Genomic DNA, 19,229 nt, shown 5'->3' with positions numbered 1-19,229 from the left:
CTAAGCGTTTTCCAAGATTTTAGCTTTTCTCCTCCAACTCCCCCCAATGTCACCGGATCCGGTTGGGATTTAAAATAAGAGCTCTTAGACTCTATATTCTTCAAAGTATCAAATTTCATTAATATCCTATCACCCTTTCGTAAGTAAAAAGTACCTAATTTTTTTCTAATTCTTCCAAATTAACCGTTACCCCCACTCCACCCCAGATGATTGCTATATGTCACTTGGTAAATACCAAGTGCCATGAAAACAAATAATACGCAGCCGTGATCTTTCTTCTGGCAAGAAATACTGAATTCTACATTTTTGCAGATAAGAGCTTGAAAGCTCTACAGCAGGGTTCTCTGACACGCTGAATCTAATGGTGTGATTTTTGTTAAGACTCTGTGACTCTTAGGGGGTGTGTCCCTCTTTTTTCAAAAATAGGCCAAATTTTTCCAGGCTCGATGTTGATACATGGATTTGATATATTTAGGCATTATTAGTATTTGAAATTGTGACTGAAGTGAAAAAATAAATTATAGAACTTGATAATAGAGCTTAGGAGAGTCTAGTTAAGTTTTTTAGGGCTCAAGGGGGAATAGCTATAATCAATATTTAAAATTTGGGTTGAAAAAGAAGATGAAGATTTATGGGAATATCTAGAGGGTGAGGATTGAGCGGGTGTATTTGTGCTGGTACTTCTTTCTAAGATGAGCTGTTATTATTAATTCAAATTAAACTTGAAAATATATATCATAAAATGACTAAACGGGATAGGGAGGGGTGCATCATGATAAAATGTATTAGATGTCTTGGTATATATATAGATATTATTAAATTTGAAATTAGAGCTGTAAAGAAAGATGAAAAATAATTCCATGGAACTTGATCAGGAGTATTGTAAGCATAACTGCTATGGTTTGATACGGCAACCAAAATGGCCTTAGTTAGCAACTAAATAGCCATAAGAAGTGATATTACCTCCGTGAAAAGTAAAGTATTTGATTTTGGTTTTATAGATAAATCAAATGAGAAATTTTGCAAAACCTGTCCCATGTTGAAGCCGGGAGATTCTCTGGTTGAACAGCTTCGAGTCCCAGTTGTAAAAGGATGTGGAAAAGATGGTGTTTGCCTAAGTGACCTTTCCATTGAAGGAAGAATTCTGGAACCAAGCCCTGAAGAGTAAGTTAGATTAAATTAAGAAGATACCTGTTAAGGTGTTGGAGTTGCCATTAAAATTTGTACTTTTAGCTGGTAGCCTGCATTTGAAAATTTTGAAAATTAGCCTGTTTCAAATGTGAACCTGGTTTCATGTAGTTTGAGCATCATGGAAGTAATCAGCAAACCTTTTAATAGATAACGAAGAATAGTAAAGCACAGACAGTGTAGCTGCATTAAATCACCCAACCTAAATCTTAAAGATACAGAGCATCTGCACCCTTTAATCAGTAAAACCCAGAGGGGGGGATCTCTAAGAATTAGGGTAAGAATTAAAGAGCATGTGAGACTAACCACAAAGCAAAAAATTTAACCATTTTCTCGGCTAGTCTATTTTCTCCAGAAAAACTAAGCCCTAACTCTTGTATTGTATCAAGATGAATTTAAAAAGAAAGAATGTACCCACTTTCTGAAATTTCAGGTTGAATTTAATGATCTTGAGTCCATGAATGGAAATACAACTTTTAATGCATTAAGATTGAAGTCAGATTAACCTTGTTTTGGATGCTTGTAGGATGCTTGATGTTGATGTTGATGATGTTTTGGATGCTACTAGGTAACACTGCGCCGTAAGTGACTGTCACTCACTTTCAGTTCCCTGTTTTAGTTGAAAATGCTACGATGGTACATTTTTACGGTACCCCGACTAGCCTATCTGAAATAAAGCCCAGATTGGTAACTTGGAATAGAAATTGAGCTGTTGGACATAACTCAGAGTAGTTAACGAATGATTTATAGGTGGACGAGGGTAAATAGATCACTTTAAAAACTATTTAAAAAATTATATTTTGATCATTCTTTTATTATGTGCATTTCTCATGTGAAGCATCTGGAAGCATTATTTTGGATGATAATTGCAGTTTCAGAGAACAAATCATCCCTAAACACAAAAATTTACAGGACCCCACAAATTTTACTATTTTTTTCTAAGTTCAGTCAGGTCTAGATTCCCTGCTCTGTTCTCTTTTCAAACAGTTTATGGCAATTGAAATGGGCCAATAGTAATCGAAACCCCTAAAAAAAAGAATTTTGATAAAAATTAATACGTTAAAAAATTAATTAGTTATGATGATTTTAAATATATAAAAGTTACTATATTTACAGTTACCCTTCAAAAGCTATGATACTGCGAAAATTCGCCTGACTCACTCTCCCACGAGGCAACAAAACTAAAGATGCCTTCGGAATGCTAAAAATTCTGCCTCAGTCATGAGCGATAATCTTGGGAAAAGACAAAACCAACTCGTAAGACAGTAATGGAAGGGCTAATAAACCCAAGGAGGATCAGATGAAAACGAGAAGGTTGGAAAACGGCTATACGAAGTCCTAAGAGATTAGGAATATTGGAAGAGGAAAACAGCCAAAGGAGGGACAGGGGAGATCAAGGGTTACAAAAGATTGGAACAAGTCATAAAAGCATAATATTGGAACGTTAATTTTTTCTAAGGAAATTTTGGTGTCACAGAAATTCTAAAAACACAAAAAGGAAATATACAAACATTACATTTGTTCATAACAGGGAAAATGCGAAAAGAATTCTCGAAAAAACACGATTTCACGCAAGAAAAAGGCCTTCGTCGTTGCCACGACTCTCGGGAGTCCTTTGGCCACTGCCTTGATACCATGGCGTCCTTCTGTTGCTGCTGAGACGCCAGGCTGCCACATCACGCCGCTAACCGGTGTGAAATTACCCCTTACCCTGGAATTTGAAAATAGCTGTTTTTATGCTTTAATTGAAAGATTAAAAGAAAAAATTCACTAGATTTTTGAAAACTACCTTTTAGAGTATCTTTATTTAAAATACGAAGCAAATATTTCTTCATACATTTTCATGAATTGACAAAACTACATGGAAGTAATTTGTCACTTTGATCACTGTTTACTTTTAGGATACTGCCAAGAAATCCGGCCTTTGTCCACAATGTAATGCTTTTGTTGGTGGGCATTGGGAGGAACTAATCAATATATTTCTGCTTAGGGAAAATAGTACACTACCCCCTTGCCTTAAAAAGAAAGCTTTTTAAACATCGAAAATTTCATTTTTTCTTCTCGATCTGAAAAAAGCTTATTATACCCCTAATACAGCTGATAATAATCAGGTTTTTTATTTGTTATAGACCAAGCATAATTCTTGGTCAACATGAGGTGGCAGTAGCAGTTATAATTGTGACAAACAATGGACCGCACGATTCTTCCTCTAATATAGTTATTATTGATTGGGATGGCAAGTCAGATATTGGAATAGCAAGGTCAGGTTGTACACTGGTTCCTGATATAAGACGACCTCAGCTTCAATGTGACCTTCGCCAAGTTTTAACTGCAGGAGAAAAGGTTAAGTCTTTATTTCTGTTTTTGGTGAAAATACATTCGAGCGATACAAAAGTGACAGCATCTCAAAATGGGCTTATTTTTTTCGGTTAAATGTCAAAGATGCATTTAAGTTCCTTCTTTTTATTTTAAGTTGGAGTAAACCAGCCGCGTTTTTGCATATAATAAAACCGCATGTTAATAACATCTCTGGTAGAATCAGTAAATAGCTGAAACTACTCAAATAGGCGCCGAAAATTATTTCAATAAAGTACCTATCGCAAAAAGTGTAGATTTTGGTTATACTGATTTCAGGTTTAATATTGTCACATAATATTGGTCTCTTAAAAATGGACCAATATTAGCAATTAATTTACCCTTTATTAAGTTTTTATGGTACACAACAAAGACAGAGCAGTAAAGAAAGTTCTTATCTTTTCTATTGACACGTTTAAAATGCAATTCAGTTTTTAAATGCAGCATCAAAAAAAAGAAGCGAGGTTGACAAAAAGCTGCTGAAAGTAAATAAAACAAATTTTTTCGTTCTAGCTGATAGTGTCGTAATAGTTAGAACGAGAAATAACAATATTTAATCTACTTTTGCAGTAAGTTTTATTAAAGATAGTTAGCGGCATCTTTATCGAAGTAAATCGGCATAATTATTTTCGTCGGTGTTACCATGAGAATAAAAGACATTCAAAATATGTCTACTGATGGTCAAATTTAAAGTTAGGTTAGAATATGTTAGTTTAGGTTATATTAGGTTAGGTTATAACCTAATAACCTAAGGGTGTTATTGAAGACATAATTCAATTGAAGGATATGAGGATGTTTAAAGCCTTGGGTCGTTTTTTGCGCACAGTGTTGCCATGCCGAAACATGAATAAAAAAATAAACGGAAACTAATTCCATAAATTTGACAAAAATAATCGCATGTCAAGATTCAAACAAATCAAATTTTTGATCCCTGTTTGTTATTTACACGTTATTTCCTGTTTATGCATTCAGCTTTCAGAATATCGAAGTTACCAAGATCTAGATAAATTGCGATAATTTAAGCCGAACAGACAAATTCTTTGAAAACTCTGATTGGCTTAAGTTAGCAATCTTGGTATTTGTAAAATCTAACCGTAAAATGGTCCTTAGTTGATTCTACAAAGCTGCATACCGCTATGAACAGTCCAAGGGATCGTTAGGCATCATTTCTAGGTACGGTTGGGAAAACGGATTTAGGTAAACAAAATACTGAACTATTACATGATATTGTCTTTGAAACAACAAACACTTGCTTAAATTTACTTTGTCTCTTCAGATGATTAAATAAAAGAATAAGTTTTTTTTTCAAATGTAAGCAAAGAGTGAAATTAAAACTTAAAACAAACACAAAATATTTCGTATATTAGAAAGAGGTTGCTCCTTCATAACTTTTCGCTCGTTATGTTAAATTTTATAAGTGCTTAACAATACTTCAGATACTAATTGGGTCAATATCACGTCCTTTTTTTGGATGAGTTAATTTCTTGAGTCTAAAACTATACCAATTTATCATGTGCTAGAATCAATGACAGACAGCTTTAAGACTAACGCATTTTGCATATTTAGAAGAGCATAAACAATGTATTTTGTTGTTACATATTTTACAGTCAATGCTTTATTCTTAAGAGTTTGGATTTCCATTGGCAAGGGTTGCTCTTTACTCATAATTTGCTAATACCAGTTAATTATGAAAATCTCGACGCCCTCCTCCTCTCCACCGTTGATTCTGTTAAGAATGCAAATATATTCCCTTATGTTACACAGACAAATATTGTCTGAAATGCTAGGGGCACCATCATCCTGCATTGCCAATTTTTAAAGCTTGGCTTACTTTGACTTAACGCTCTTGCTCTTGCAGGGTCGCCAGCTTAGAGGGAACTGGTTGACAACGCTGTCTGTCTTCTCCAAGAAGCCCAGTCCAGGGCTAAGTATGGGGCCTCATTTGGGTTGATGTTGAGGCTGAGCAGGCGTTGGTTTATTAAATCAGCCCGTATAGTGCGTGGCCTTCCTCGAGGGCGTTTCCAGCCATTTTCCGAGGGATTGAAGTCCGAGATGATCCTTGTGGGGGTACTTATCGGGTGACGGAGTAGGTGGCCGTAACACCTTAGAGAGCGGGCTTTTAATTGGGTAGAGAGGTTTGCCAGCTTGAAGGTCTTCAGGATCTCAGTATTGCAGATCTTGTCATACCATTTGAAGTCTTCCACTCGACGCGAGTGTCCAGCCTGAACAGCATCGACCCTTTTTAACTGTGTCTGGGTTATTGGCCATGTTTCAGATGAGTACAGCATGATGCTTGAGACTGTTGCGTTGTAAATTCAAGCTTTGGAATGGCGGCTATTTTGCAGTTTGTGGAAGACTGCTCTCAGTCGTCCGAACACAGAGCTTGCCTTGGCTAATCTGGCTGAGATTTCAGCGTCAAGTGTGCCGCTTGACGATATAATTGATCCAAGATATGTGAAGTGCCTTACCACATCGACAGCTTGACCGTTAATCTCAACAATTGAGAGTGGTGCTGATGCGGTCTTTTTTATGGGCAAGATCTTCGTTTTCTTCCGTTTGTTCATTTGTTTTGCAGCCCAACTATAGAGGCTGTGGAGGAGAGTATCTTGAGTGCAGACTTAATTTGGTCGAGATTGTCACTAAGGACAGCTACATCGTCTGCGAAGGCAACATCGGACAGAGTCCTCCCGGCATAACTGATGCCGAAAGGATGGGAATCGTGCGTCTCGTTCAGGATGTAGTCAATGACGTAGTTAAACAGCTCAGGTGCAGCAGCGCATCCTTGTCGTTCTCCATTTGATATGGAGAAGGAAGAAGAAAGCTTCCCGTTAGCCAGGATGGCGCTTTCTGTGTTGCTATAAAGTTCTTTGAAGAGGCTGACTATCTTTGTGGGTAGGCCCGCAGCTTTCAGGAATAGCCAAAGAGACGGTCTGTCAACAGTTTCAAAGGCAGAACGAAAGTCAATGAAAGCTATGTAGGCTGTTTCGTTAAATTTAACTGTCTTCTCAATGATCTGTCTAACCGTTTGAATCTGTTCAGTTGTTGATCTTCCTGGCATGAATCCGGCTTGTTGGGGGCTGCGCAAAGCATGTAGGTATCTTGTTTCAAGTTTCGGCAGCAGCATCGCAAACATCATTCCAGAAACAGACAGTAGGAGGATAACGCGGTAGTTGCTGCAGTCCGTCTTGCTGCCTTTGTGCTTAAACACTGGTACAAGGATTCCTTTCTTCCAGTCTGGTGGTACAACTTCAATGCTCCAGATTATGCTGAACACCATCTGCAGCCAGAGTGTCAATGCAGGGCCGCCTGTTGTGAGTAGCTCAAAAGCGATGCCACAAGTGGTGGCTGCTTTATTGTTCTTAAGTTTCTTTACGGCCGAGCCGATCTGATGGTAGCTTCTGCAGCGGCAGCAACATGCCCTGGGTCAATGTAATCGGGTGGATCTGAGTTGAGCAGCATTTCGAAGTGTTTCTTCCATAAACCAAGACATTGGGACTGATTGTATATGGTTTCTCCATTCGCTGCCTTCAGGCTTGTGGACGCCATGGTGTTTTAGCCAGTCAGCTCATGCAAGATCTTGAATATTGTGCCTATGCTGTTCTTTTGGGAAGCTTGCTCGAGCTCAGCGGCTTTGCCTCCAATGAAGTCTTTCTTGTCCTTGTGAAGCATAAAGTTGCGCTGTTTGTTGAGCTGTCTGTAGAGTGTCATATCTCCTCGTAGTCTTGATCGCTGTCTCTGCTCAATCACTTCGAACGTCTGGCTGCTAATCAACTCTTTCTTTTTTTGCTGCTTCAAGTACACAACTTCTGTAGCTGCAGTGAGAACATTAACCTTGAAAGTGCTACACGCTGGCTCGCTTTCTGACCACTGCAGGAGGGCCTCAAAGTGGTTAGAGACTTCAACCAAATACCGCCCACGAACCGAGGGATCTTGCTTCAGCCGAGAGGCGTCTATCTTTTTGGAGGAAGAGGAGTTACTGTCGTTGGCCCTCAACCGGAGTTTGATCCTTGCAGAAACAAGACGATGGTCGGTATTTCCGAGCTCGGCACCTCTAAATAAGTGGCAGTTCTCAACAGACGAAAGCCAGCGTCGTCGTACAATGATGTAGTCAAGTATCTTTTTTGTCTTGCCGTCATTGCTGTAGCATGTGTGCTTCGCAATGTCTCTTCTCACTAACGAAGTATTTGCGACTGATAGGGCGTGGGTGATGCAGCAATTGAGCAGCCGCTCACCATTATCATTCAGAGCGTCAACCGTCACAGGTCCGACAGCCACATCATACAGGCCAGAGCTGTTAGCAACACCAGTGTTGAAATCTCTTAGGACTATGAGGTGGTCGTGCGGTGGCACGGGGGAGAGCTCGGAGGACAGCACCACATAGAAGTCATCCTCATCTTCATCTTCGGCCTCTTTTGTCGGTGCTTAGCAGGTAAGAACAGTTATCCCGTGCTTTCTGTCAATTCTCGCTCTCAGTAGACGCAATGAGATAGGTATGAATGACAGTAGGGCTTTTCGGGCGAAGCTTTTGAGAACAAGGTCGACTCCCCGTCTTCTTTGGGTTCCGTCAGACCAAGTGTCCGTTCTTCTCCAATATCCGTAATATCCCGATCCCGTAAGGTGCGTTTCTGTTATTTATGCGATCGTCACTTTATGTTTTTTTTAGTTCTTTGGCTAAAAGAAGCTTAGAACCAGGCTGGTTCAGCGTCAGGACATTTCAGATGCCAACATTAATGCCACCTTGATAAGCATTTTTCAAAGGGATACTTCCTTGGGCAGGCCTGGGTCCAATTGGGAAAGTAAGTGGGACATCCGAGGCTGTATTTCCAGTTCCATTCGTAGCAATCTATTTCAAGAGGAGGGCTGCTAACCCAATCGTCCCTAGGTGCATTTAGTTCCACGGTGGCAATTCGGATATCCAGAGGTATGTGAAGTCTGCTCTGCATGCGCCAAGAATGCATGAGAGCAGACTGTGGACGAGCACCAATACCTCTAAAAATTCATAGTCTAAAAAATTAAAAAAATTCATGGGGCTTTCGGTTAATTTCTAACCCCCCCCCCCCTTTCCTAAGAAAAAAAATACTATTTTTATATTTAACTGAACACTAACGAAGAGGAACAAATTTTAGACATAAGACAATAATTTCTACGTCTTTTATGATAACCGATGTGCAATTATGCACAACTGTGTGTACTTTTACTGAGCCTCTAATCAATTGAAAATAAATGAAGCTTTAAGCTAAATATCCATACTATCGTTCATTTTGGTGGACTTCTTGTAACTTCAAGGACGAATGCGCCACTGCATGGCATTACTATCTTTATCCTTTATAATGACCTATATGAAATCATGCATCAATGTGCACAACTTTATCAAACTTTAAAATGAATATCTGTATTGACCGATTATTTTGTATGGGCTTCTTACGTCCTTAAGGACGGATACGCCATAGTGGGATAAAACTGTTCCTGAAACTGCCAATATGAATATGTACTATTTTAATAATTTGACATCGATTGGTTATCTCAAAATGATTCCTCGATTACTTTGTAGCACCCTTTGGCTAAAATTGTTTTTCTGCGCCACAAAATGACAGAAAATAAACCTATGCTGTGGTAAAATCTTTTCTACTACCCAAATGGGAACTATAACTTTTTATTTCATTTTCAATGAGCCTTTACCCGATTCTCTTAGATCATTGGTTTGATGCAATTAACCTCTGAGAAGAAAAAACAAAAAACAAAAAACAAACAAATTTGTATCCAGGATCTTAGATGTCGGAAAAAGCATAAAATTCCACAATTTTATAGATAAGTGCGTGAAAACTCGGTAATTGGCTTCTCTTATATTCTATATTTGACGTTGCAATTTTCATTAAGATTCCTTTTAATATTGATATTGTTATCAAAAATCTGTTTTTTAACAGTTTCTGTTGCTGCCATCCGTGTCTATTTGGGCAGTAAAATTAAACAATGAAAAACTAAATTGTATCATAGTCTGTTTTACTCATATGAATTTTTCTTTTAGGAAGAAATAATTGTGTATTTTGATATCAGGAATACCTATTCTTCTCAATTTGAAATGGACGCAGAAGTCATGTCGCAGAGCATTGACACCCTTAAGGAAAATAACAAAGTATCCGTAAGCCGTGTCCTTGAGTCTCGCTCCACATTTGACGTGATTGGGTAAATTTACTTTATTGCTTTAAGTTTAGTGAATTGTATGCTCAATAGCCTCCTCATAAAATTCTGAACCCGAGACTTCAACTAATTTTGGGAGGAGGATGGATGAGTGGGGAATGTGCTGCATTTTTGTGTCTTCATTTTTCTTCACAAGTATCTAATCGTGACTCCTTCTAGCGTCAAAAAATTTCAGCTAAATTTTCAGCTGAAATCCTTGGTGCTGAAATTCCGTCAAGCTCGATAATTTATGTGCATATACCCCACATTATACCGAATATAAATGCCAAGTTTATGCCAGGAGCAGGGTAGTGGAGTTCAAGTACGACCAAAGCTTTCAAACGTTATCAATTTTAAGCAAATCAGGCTACACAACTCTAACAAATCCATATAAACCGGGCCGAAGAAGTTCATCATTTTCAAGCAAACCGGCTACACAAGGTTTTCAGTCCCAAGAAAATTTCCTATTTTGGCGGTTCATTCAGCGCAACACATATGTGCTAAATCCAGCTGTGTCCACGCAAGTGTAATAAAACAGCTGCAAGGTGCAGTGAAACGTATGGAATCTAAATTTATAGCCCATGAGTTCAAACTTGAACTTGAACCGCGAAACTGGTACAGAGGTCGCGCGATCTTGGATATCTTTTATTTTATTGCTTGGATTTTTGCTTTTCTTTTATCTTTAATTATACTTCACGCGAGTGAAAGGGGATATTACCATGATATGTTTGTGTTATCGGAAAAATTACGGCTTCTAGAAAAAAATAAGAATAGATTTTGGAGATGTCTTGCAGGCCTGGCGGCAATCACTCTCCCAGAAACACTAAATTTTGTGTAGTTCTTGTTAGATTTGTTTATTGATGACCCACCCTGGAAATATTTCTGCTTATAAGCGCTTTATTAGATGAAGTAGAACCATCAGAGATCCACAACGTAAAGGTTTCAAGCTCCAATAAAAAAAATGTGGAATTCTTTTAGAAGAATGATTGTGGATGTATGTTCGTTTGTTTTGTCTTATTCACAGGGGTTATCGTCTTATTCCCATGTTTGGTGAGGCTGAAAAAAGGCTAGCATCAAATCGGGTAGATTTTATGTACTTACTGCCACAAATCATGCATTAAAATGGTGGTTTTACAATAGTTTCCTATGGATTTTCAGATCTTTAACAGTGCCGGTATTTTCCCCCAAGTAAGAAAAGCTTTCAGAAAATCCTGGTTAAGATACATCAAACAGTTCGTGGCAACGAATTGTTTGATGTAACCAACTGGCCAGAAAAAAACTATCTGATCTTTAAATAACGGGGAACACCCCCTAAAACTGAAGGAATCTTCATGAAATCACACCATCAGATCCAACATTTTAGAAAACCCTACTGTAGAAGTTTCAAGATCCTATCTTCAAAAATGTGGAATTTTATTATTTTGGCTAGAAGACAGATCGCGGATGCGTGTTTATTTTATTTTTTCAGGGGTGATATTATCAAAATACTGATCCTAGAATATCGGGAGAGGGTGTATTCGAACATAAATTATATGTTCTAGCACCCTTGTTAAGTGATCAAAAGTTCGGAGGTCAACTGGGCCCCCTCCTACGCCCATTTTTCGCCAAAATTATCTGATAAAAATTTTGAGATAACCATTTTGTTCAGTATAGTTGAAACAATAAATATCAATATGAAACAGCAGTCAAATTCAAATTCCTAAAATTTGAGGGACTTTGACGGAGGATGCACTTTACGTTGGATAAAATTTCTACGAAGGAGTTTTCCGTGAGGGGGATGGGTACATTTCCTATAGGGTGAGCCAGATTTACCGGAATTATTTGAAAAACGAGCAGAAGTTATTCCATGTATGAAGGGTTGTCCCCTCGCCAATACGTTGCTGTTTAAACTTTGACTTTTCGTCCAAATATTTTAAGAGGTCTACTGAAACACGGGGGCCGTTTAATTAGAATAGGAAGATTTTTGTTTAAGTGCTAACAAGTTTGGCGTAAAGAGCAAGGTATTGAGGAGGGGACAGCCCTTCCTATGCTGGGTAAATCTCCCAAAATTAATATGCAAATTTTGTTTCCGTTTCATATACAATTAGCCAAATTCGAACGTGCAGTAGTTGTAAAGGGTTCAGAAATTAAATAAAAACGCAAGGTTTTTTAACTGAAAGTAAGGAGCGACATAGGAACTTAAAACGAACAGAAATTAGACAGCACATGAAAAAAGTGTCCCTTCCTCAACGCCTCGCTCTTTACGCTAAAGTTTGACTCTTTGTCACGACTCCACTTTCCAAAACAATGAAAACTCTAGCGTAAAGAGCCGGGCGTTCAGGAGGGGACAGCCCCTTTCATGTGCGGAATAACTTCAGTTCGTTTTAAATTTTAATGTTGCTCCTTACTTTCAGTTTAAAAAAAACTTTGTTTTATTCAGTTCTTGAAATAAGTCTATGGTTCACCAGCAAATCAACCCACTTAATCGGCTGGTTATACTTCTAAAACTCACTTTTGTCAGCTCTGGATTGCCTCTTTTAGTTCCTTTGGCCTTTATTAGAAAAGCGTTATTTTGTTTCTATGCCTTAGCTTTGGTCACTGTGATCGAGTGCAGGGGCCTTTGGCTCTTGCATACTGGTTATCATAACGTAACATTTGAGTTTTTATTACTTTTTAGATTTTAAAACCTTTGTCCATTATCGTGGTTCCAAAATTATTTTTTCAGTTGCTTGCTTAGACAGATGCTTGACAGATGACATTCCTGAATTGTTTCAGCAAGCATGTCCAGCTCCTCTTATGTAGGATGTTTAAAGTATGTTTAGAGTATGTATAGTCTCTATAAATTATGTTTAAAGTATGATTGTCTGACTATCTAGGATTGTCTGTTGCTTTTGTTTAAAGAAAGTCTCTCAGTTGAGTGATTTTTCAGCTGCTTGCTTCATTAGTTGTTTAGTTTTCAGCTTGAAGGGAAAAGTGTATCTCAGACTCAATCAGTTTATACCGATAAATTTCTTAATTAATCGCCTTCTTAAAAGGCGATGTTCCACTTCGTAAGCTCTACAAGGGAGAGAGATAATCAAAGAATAACTTTGGTCTATTTTGATAGAATTTAAACTGGTGATAAAACATGCATGGTCTTAACTTTTTTTCTTTAGTATTTTTGTTTCCAAACCTCCATTTGGGAAAAGGAAACTCAATTTATTTTGAGTCCCAGAATATTTAAATATCTTGAAACAAGAAGGATGACTATTACAGGATGTTTGCAGAATGATTATGAAAACATAGTTGGTCCCTGCAAACATATCACCTGTAAGAAACAATCAAATCATCTGGGTGTCTGGTCAGTTGATGTGGGGGATTCATTTTACAACATATATTACGTAATATTCTTTGAGTTATGACAGCAATGTTACAATTAAAACATCTAAATTTTTTTATAGAGTCACAAAGTATGTACAAGATGCAAGTTTATATGATAAAAGTGTACCTGAATACTTTCTACGATTTTGGCAAAAATTTCAGGTATGTCGTTTCTTGATTTTTGTTTCTCGTGTCAAAGTCTCTAGTGATAGAAATCCAAACCCGATTTGTCTTTCTATCAATTGGGATTAGAAATAAATGGTTGTAAACTCGAGTTTTGCAATAGGAAAAGCCTAATGCTTGCAACAATAGAAAACATCAAAAATTCTGTGGTTCCATGACTGTTCAGAAATAAACAACAAATATCACCCAAGTTTTTATTTTCTTACTATTTTACCATGGTAACACCCAAAATGTACCAATTATATACCCAAGGTCTTGCCTATACCCACGGCCCCATGTTCCCTATAATCCTCGGTATAAGAAAGACTTTAAAAATAGGTAAGGCCCCATATAGGACCTGGGGTATAGGGAAGGCATTGGGTACAGGGAAGACCTAAATAGGAATCTCCTGAGTTCTTAATCTATTAAATAAATACTGAAGGCTTCTGCTATGCCAATTGCCCTATATAGTACTATAGGGAAGGTATTGGGTATAGGGAAGGTCCAATATAGAACTACATCCTTTATCCCATACTACATCTGGGAGTCAGTGGGCATGGTATATTCTTCAGGAAAAAGGAGCGTTGAAGAATTTGTGAAAAATACAAACCTAAATGTGTTTTCAAAATGTCAGAAAAATTACTTTGAAAATTAATTTTGTAATGGACACTGGACACCAAATGGAAAAAAGTAAAGGTAGCACGTGCCTTCCCTAAGTCTTCAACGACATATTTTCTTCATGCCATAGGAAAAAAAGGTACTATTTAGCAAAGACGCTAAATTTCAAAACACCACACAATACATAATAACAATAGATATACGTCAAACAAAGATGAAATTAAGTACTGGTGCTCAGCTTTTTCTAAAATTGCTAGGAATGAGTTGCTGCAGATGACAGTAGTGTAGTGTTAACAAGCTTTCGGGTGGGTGATGGTAAATTTAACATTAGATTGGATGTTTTCCCTGGTTTCACCACTAATATTAAAGTGCAGATCCTTCTTCCATTTCAATCAACTTCTTTTCCCAGGACAGGAGAATGAAATCTAAGAGTTGAACTACCTGCTGTTCTAACAGCCCCGTGCATCCCTTCGTCCGGTTACATGCGATTTGAAAACAGCTTTTTATCAAACTAAATTTACACCCTTTAAATCACCAATGTCGAAACTTTGCACAGGAAAATTAATACCCCGTCCTTGAAAAAAAGGAAAATCACTTTTATCACTTTTGGAGGACTAATTTCTTTTTTTTTCTTCGTTACTATTGGGGCGCTGGATAATCATAGGGAGCTTCTTAAAAGCTTATTTAAATCTAATTTCTATATCTTATTGTTCTTGTAGATCATTGACTCAATAAAGCCGTCATAAAGTACAATATAGTACCCTAAAGGTGCAATTTGGGTGGTATTCCTAAAATAGAAAGGCTTTGCCGGACACATGGACGTTATAGAGAGCTAATTATGGGCTCATAAACTGTTTATATTTTCATGTTTTTTTATAAATTCATCTTAATAAGGTAATCCTAAAGCGCCAAAAGGCGCCCAAAAGTGCATTTAGGGTTGTTTTCCTGTTTTTGAAAATTAAAACAACAAAAAGGTCTTGTACAATAATAAACACCGCAGACAAAATTCCCAGGCAAAATTCTCCCCATCCCTGTGGAAATTCTTCACAGAAACTTTTCACCTGAATATTTTCTCCACATTTCCTAATATTGACAGCTCCGGTGCCACTTTTCACCTACTTCTAGTCTGAAATAACGATGTTCATTTGTCTCATTTTTTAATGGATCGGTTGCGGCAAGGCTGGGTCACGTTCGCTAGCTTGATATTGTACGGAATATAATATCTGAGTCACCTTGAGGGTGTCACTTGTTTGGCTTCTTAAAAGAAAAAAAAAATTGTAGAAGCTATGAGCCCTTTTGTTTTATTAATACTTTTGTTCAAGTTCCATTTATTTCTATAAAATAACGATAACTAAAACAATATCCCAAAGGGCTCAATGGCCCGTTATTTGGAAAACGACATAGAATAAATCAAGAATGATAATAATTTGCATAAACATACTAAACAACATCAAAATATAAATCTATAAGGAAGTGAAATCAACTCACCGGCAGTCCCCACGAGACAGCGACCCTCACATCACCCGACAATAAAATACAATTTAAAATTCTCCGTGTCATCGAGGATCCAACACCAACAAAACACCCCCCCCCCCCAAAAAAAAAAAAACTTCTAATAAGAAACTGTTCATCTGTCTCTTAAAGGAGCAAAGTGTTCGTGAGTGCCGGATCTCAGCGGGAACCAATTTCCAAGCACGCCCCACAGTTACGGCCAGACCGAGGTCTGAACGAACCGAGGGAGTAGCTGGAATCATCACATCCTCCCAGTTTTAACTGTATATGAATTTACTTCCCCTACTAGTTTGAGCAGTCCCGAAAAACGAAATGGGAGATCTCCCTGGAATTGTTGATATACCAACGAAGATAGAGATAGAACATAAATATCCTTAATCTTAAAGAGGTCAACAGGAGTGTGTGTAGCCGACTGGAGAATTCTTGCCACTTTCTCATGAAGATGTTGAATAGGACCAAGTACCGAAGGAAATGCGGACATCCACACAGGCGAACAGTAACATGTACAAGGGTAAATGAGACAGAAGTGTAAAAGACAGAGGATAGGAAAAGGAAAGAAAGGCTTTAATTTTCGGATGATTCCAAGTCCACGGGAAATTTTCACTCTTATTATTTGAACTTCCAACTTAAACGATAAATTTTCATCCAAAAGAACTCCCAGGAGTAACACATATCGATCCGGGGGGGGGGTGACTTATGGAGCCTCTTGGGAATTATGGAGCCTGTCTAGGCGTGATTGAAGTTTACCTGGTCTCAGTCGAGTGATTCTTGCAATCTTGTGTAATTTCGGAACCATGGACATCATTACCAGCGATAGAAATCTACGAAAGTCTTATTGGAAAAGCCAATAGAAACGTGAAGGTTGAAAACAACTAAACCATGTGTACCGTTGTAAATGTAAATATATCGATAATAACATCACCGGAAATGCATCCCAATTGAATTTGAAGTCCATAAAGTTACCTTGGAGTATTTTATAAAGAGCTAAATCATTTAATTCCACGAATTACTCCCCAGCCGCATGAGCAAAAAAGTATTTTCTGGGGATGGAAATGAAGGGTATAACAAATAGATTCAAAATTCAAAATATTCCACTCCTAAAGAGCTACACCCTATTAAATCCATGAATATATTTAGGTGTTTCTCAAAAGAAAAACGTTTCTGCGGCATTTTTAAAGATTCTAGGTTATATTATTTTGTCTTAACGCTAATAGAATATAGGCAATAAAATTAATTCGAAAGTGACAAAATACTGAAAGTTATTTTGAATAATTTCTAAAAGCATAATCTTTGTAAATTGCCTTTTGTGCCATTCAGCTTTTTTGCCAAAAACTGGATTCTTTTATTTTTTACCAGAGCAGCCGTCGCCAACTTGTGCTAAAATTTGGATTTTGCCACGATTGTTTAAAAACGACTCCTGATACACAATGTTCGTTTAATCAGAACAATAACTAACTTTTTTTTAAGTGCCGAAAAACTTCAGTGTAAGGAGTGAAGTGTTGAGGAGGGGAGAACCCCCTTCAGATACATAATAATTTTTGTTTGTTTTATGTTTTAATGTTACTATTTACTTTCATTTGACAAAGCTTTTTTTATTTAATACGTAGAAGAGTTGAACTTTATTACATGTTAATACGGATAATTAATTCTTTAATTGTTTTTATTGGCCAAAAACTTTTTTAAATGTTTCTAATTTTGATGTTTCCTTGTTTTTAAGGTCAAAAAGTCCGGTCCAAGTCCAATTAAAAGTGTAGATGTAATTGTAAACGTGCCGAGGATTTTCCAAGACAAAGATTCCAATGTTGCATTAGCCATTAAAGTCCAGGTAAGATAAATCAATATTTATCAAAGTTTTTTTTTGTTTGATAAATAATTATTAAACGGTATTCAAGGAGAGGGCACGGGTTCATCTTGATAGTTATGTAAAAAGGAGACTTTAGCCAGTTCTGCTAAGAATTAGTTCTGTATAAAGTTCTCTCAAGCTGTCTGATAAAAAAAAAAAAACATTATTATTAAGGATATTCTAATGGGAAATGGATATGCCGAAAATATGATTTCTTAAATAATTGAAAAAAGGAAGAAAAGTTAATGGAACCTGTAATACTAGAAGAAGATGGTTCAACCTAAAAAAGAGATTGCATAAATGTTGTCACAGAAATTAAAAAGAGAATTCAAAAACGTAATATAAAAGCAGCATTTAAATCAGGACACCCTTACCTTAGACCTTAGATCCTCCTGTGCCTCCAGAGGCGCCCAGGGCATCAACGAGAAGCCGCCAGTCATCCCTCATGTGCGTCGCAGCAAGGACATCTTCCCACGCCGGTTGAAGGGAAGCATTTATGTTTCGCAGGTCCGTCTGATAGGTACGCCGCAGTGTATTGCGCGGCCTGCCTCTTCTTCTTTTTCCTTCTGGTTGCCTCTGGAACGTCGCTTTCGGGATCCGGGAATCGTCCATACGAAGTACAACCCCAAGTATTTCCACCGACGTGTCCTAATGACATCTGTCACTATGGGTTGTCCGGTCATCCGTCTCACCTTCTCATTAGAGATTTTTTGTGACCAATGGATGTTTAGTATTTTCCGGAGACATGTATTCTCGAAAGCTAGAATTCGCCTTTCTTGCGTGTTATTCAGATGCCAGGTTTCGAAAGCATATAACAGGACGGGGATGACGTTGCTATTGAATAGACGAAGCTTGAGTCGGAGGGAGAAATTCTGCGACCTCCATATCGGTTTCAGTCTGTTGAATGTGCCGGAGGCCTGCCCAATGCTGCATGATGTATCTTTTTCAGTTGATCCCGTATTTAACACTGTGCTCCCAAGATATTTAAATTCTAGAACCTGTTCAATGTCCTGGTTATCGCATCTCAGGTGTAAAGGTGAATCGGTTACTGCCATACCTTTTGTTTTATCAGCGTTGATTCTTAGTCCCATAAGTCGGCCTCTGTCACGTACATCTTCTAAAAATTCTTGTAGTCTTTGTTTACAGGACTCAATAAGCGTGATGTCGTCGGCAAAGTCTAGATCATTAATTTGGTGTTCTACGTTTAATTGTATGCTTCTGGTGCCAGTGTTACGGAGCAGATGGTCAATGGCTAGCGCAAACAGGAAAGGCGACAAGACACAGCCTTGTTTAACACCAGAAAGGACACGAAAGTATCTTGTCCTTCCTTCTGTTGTTTTAACACAGCATTCAGATCCTTCGTATGGAGCCATTATGAGGGCTATGAACTTCTCAGGGATCCCATAAAAGGTTAGTAATTTCCATAGAGTCTCCCGATGCAGCGAGTCAAAGGCCTTTTCAAAGTCTATAAATGCCATGTACAATTTGTTTTGCCATTCTCGGCTATCATCAATTAACACCCTTAGTGTGAAGATCAAATCGGTACATGAACGTCCTGGTCTAAAACCATGTTGCTCTTCTCTCAAGTACTTGTCAAGTGGACTCCGTATTCTGTGAAGGATTATTAGTGAAAGAAGTTTGCCAGGTTTGGATGAGAGACTAATACCTCTTCAATTCCCAGGTTTTGAAGAGTTTTATGAGTGTGCTGCGCCTTCAATCTGTTGGTACTTTTTGTGTCATCCAAATTTTTCAGAACAAAGACAGCCATATAGATATGCATGAACTGATTGATGCCTTTATCAACTCCGCCGTGATACGGTCTTCGCCTGGTGCCTTGCCGTTTTTTAATTTCTTTGTGGCTGTTAGTAATTCGTCAAGAGTCGGGGGTTCTGTATTGATGTCAAGCTTGAGGAAAGCAATAGAGGGTACATCTAGAAGCTCATTAGGCGGTGGTCTATTCAAAAGCTTATCAAAATGGTTGGCCCATTGTTCATCAATAGCCGATCGCTCGGTGATGAGAACACCATCAGGATTT

The 19,229-nt window shown here is 37.9% G+C and overlaps 1 protein-coding gene across 2 annotated transcripts in view; it reads left to right on the top strand.

The window, feature by feature from the left end:
• Positions 1-19,229, top strand: part of LOC136035331 (integrin alpha-PS4-like) — a 207,886-nt gene that overhangs the window by 154,481 nt on the left and 34,176 nt on the right. For both annotated transcript variants that reach the window (XM_065717060.1, XM_065717061.1), the window contains 5 exons: positions 1,002-1,164; positions 3,318-3,531; positions 9,569-9,726; positions 13,140-13,221; positions 17,069-17,176. In XM_065717060.1, the coding sequence (XP_065573132.1) occupies positions 1,002-1,164; positions 3,318-3,531; positions 9,569-9,726; positions 13,140-13,221; positions 17,069-17,176 (725 nt within the window). The remainder of the gene's footprint in view (positions 1-1,001; positions 1,165-3,317; positions 3,532-9,568; positions 9,727-13,139; positions 13,222-17,068; positions 17,177-19,229) is intronic.

The sequence above is a fragment of the Artemia franciscana genome, chromosome 14 (genome assembly GCF_032884065.1).
Source record: "Artemia franciscana chromosome 14, ASM3288406v1, whole genome shotgun sequence".
Lineage (NCBI taxonomy): Eukaryota > Metazoa > Arthropoda > Branchiopoda > Anostraca > Artemiidae > Artemia > Artemia franciscana.
This window is presented reverse-complemented; position numbering and strand designations above follow the sequence as displayed.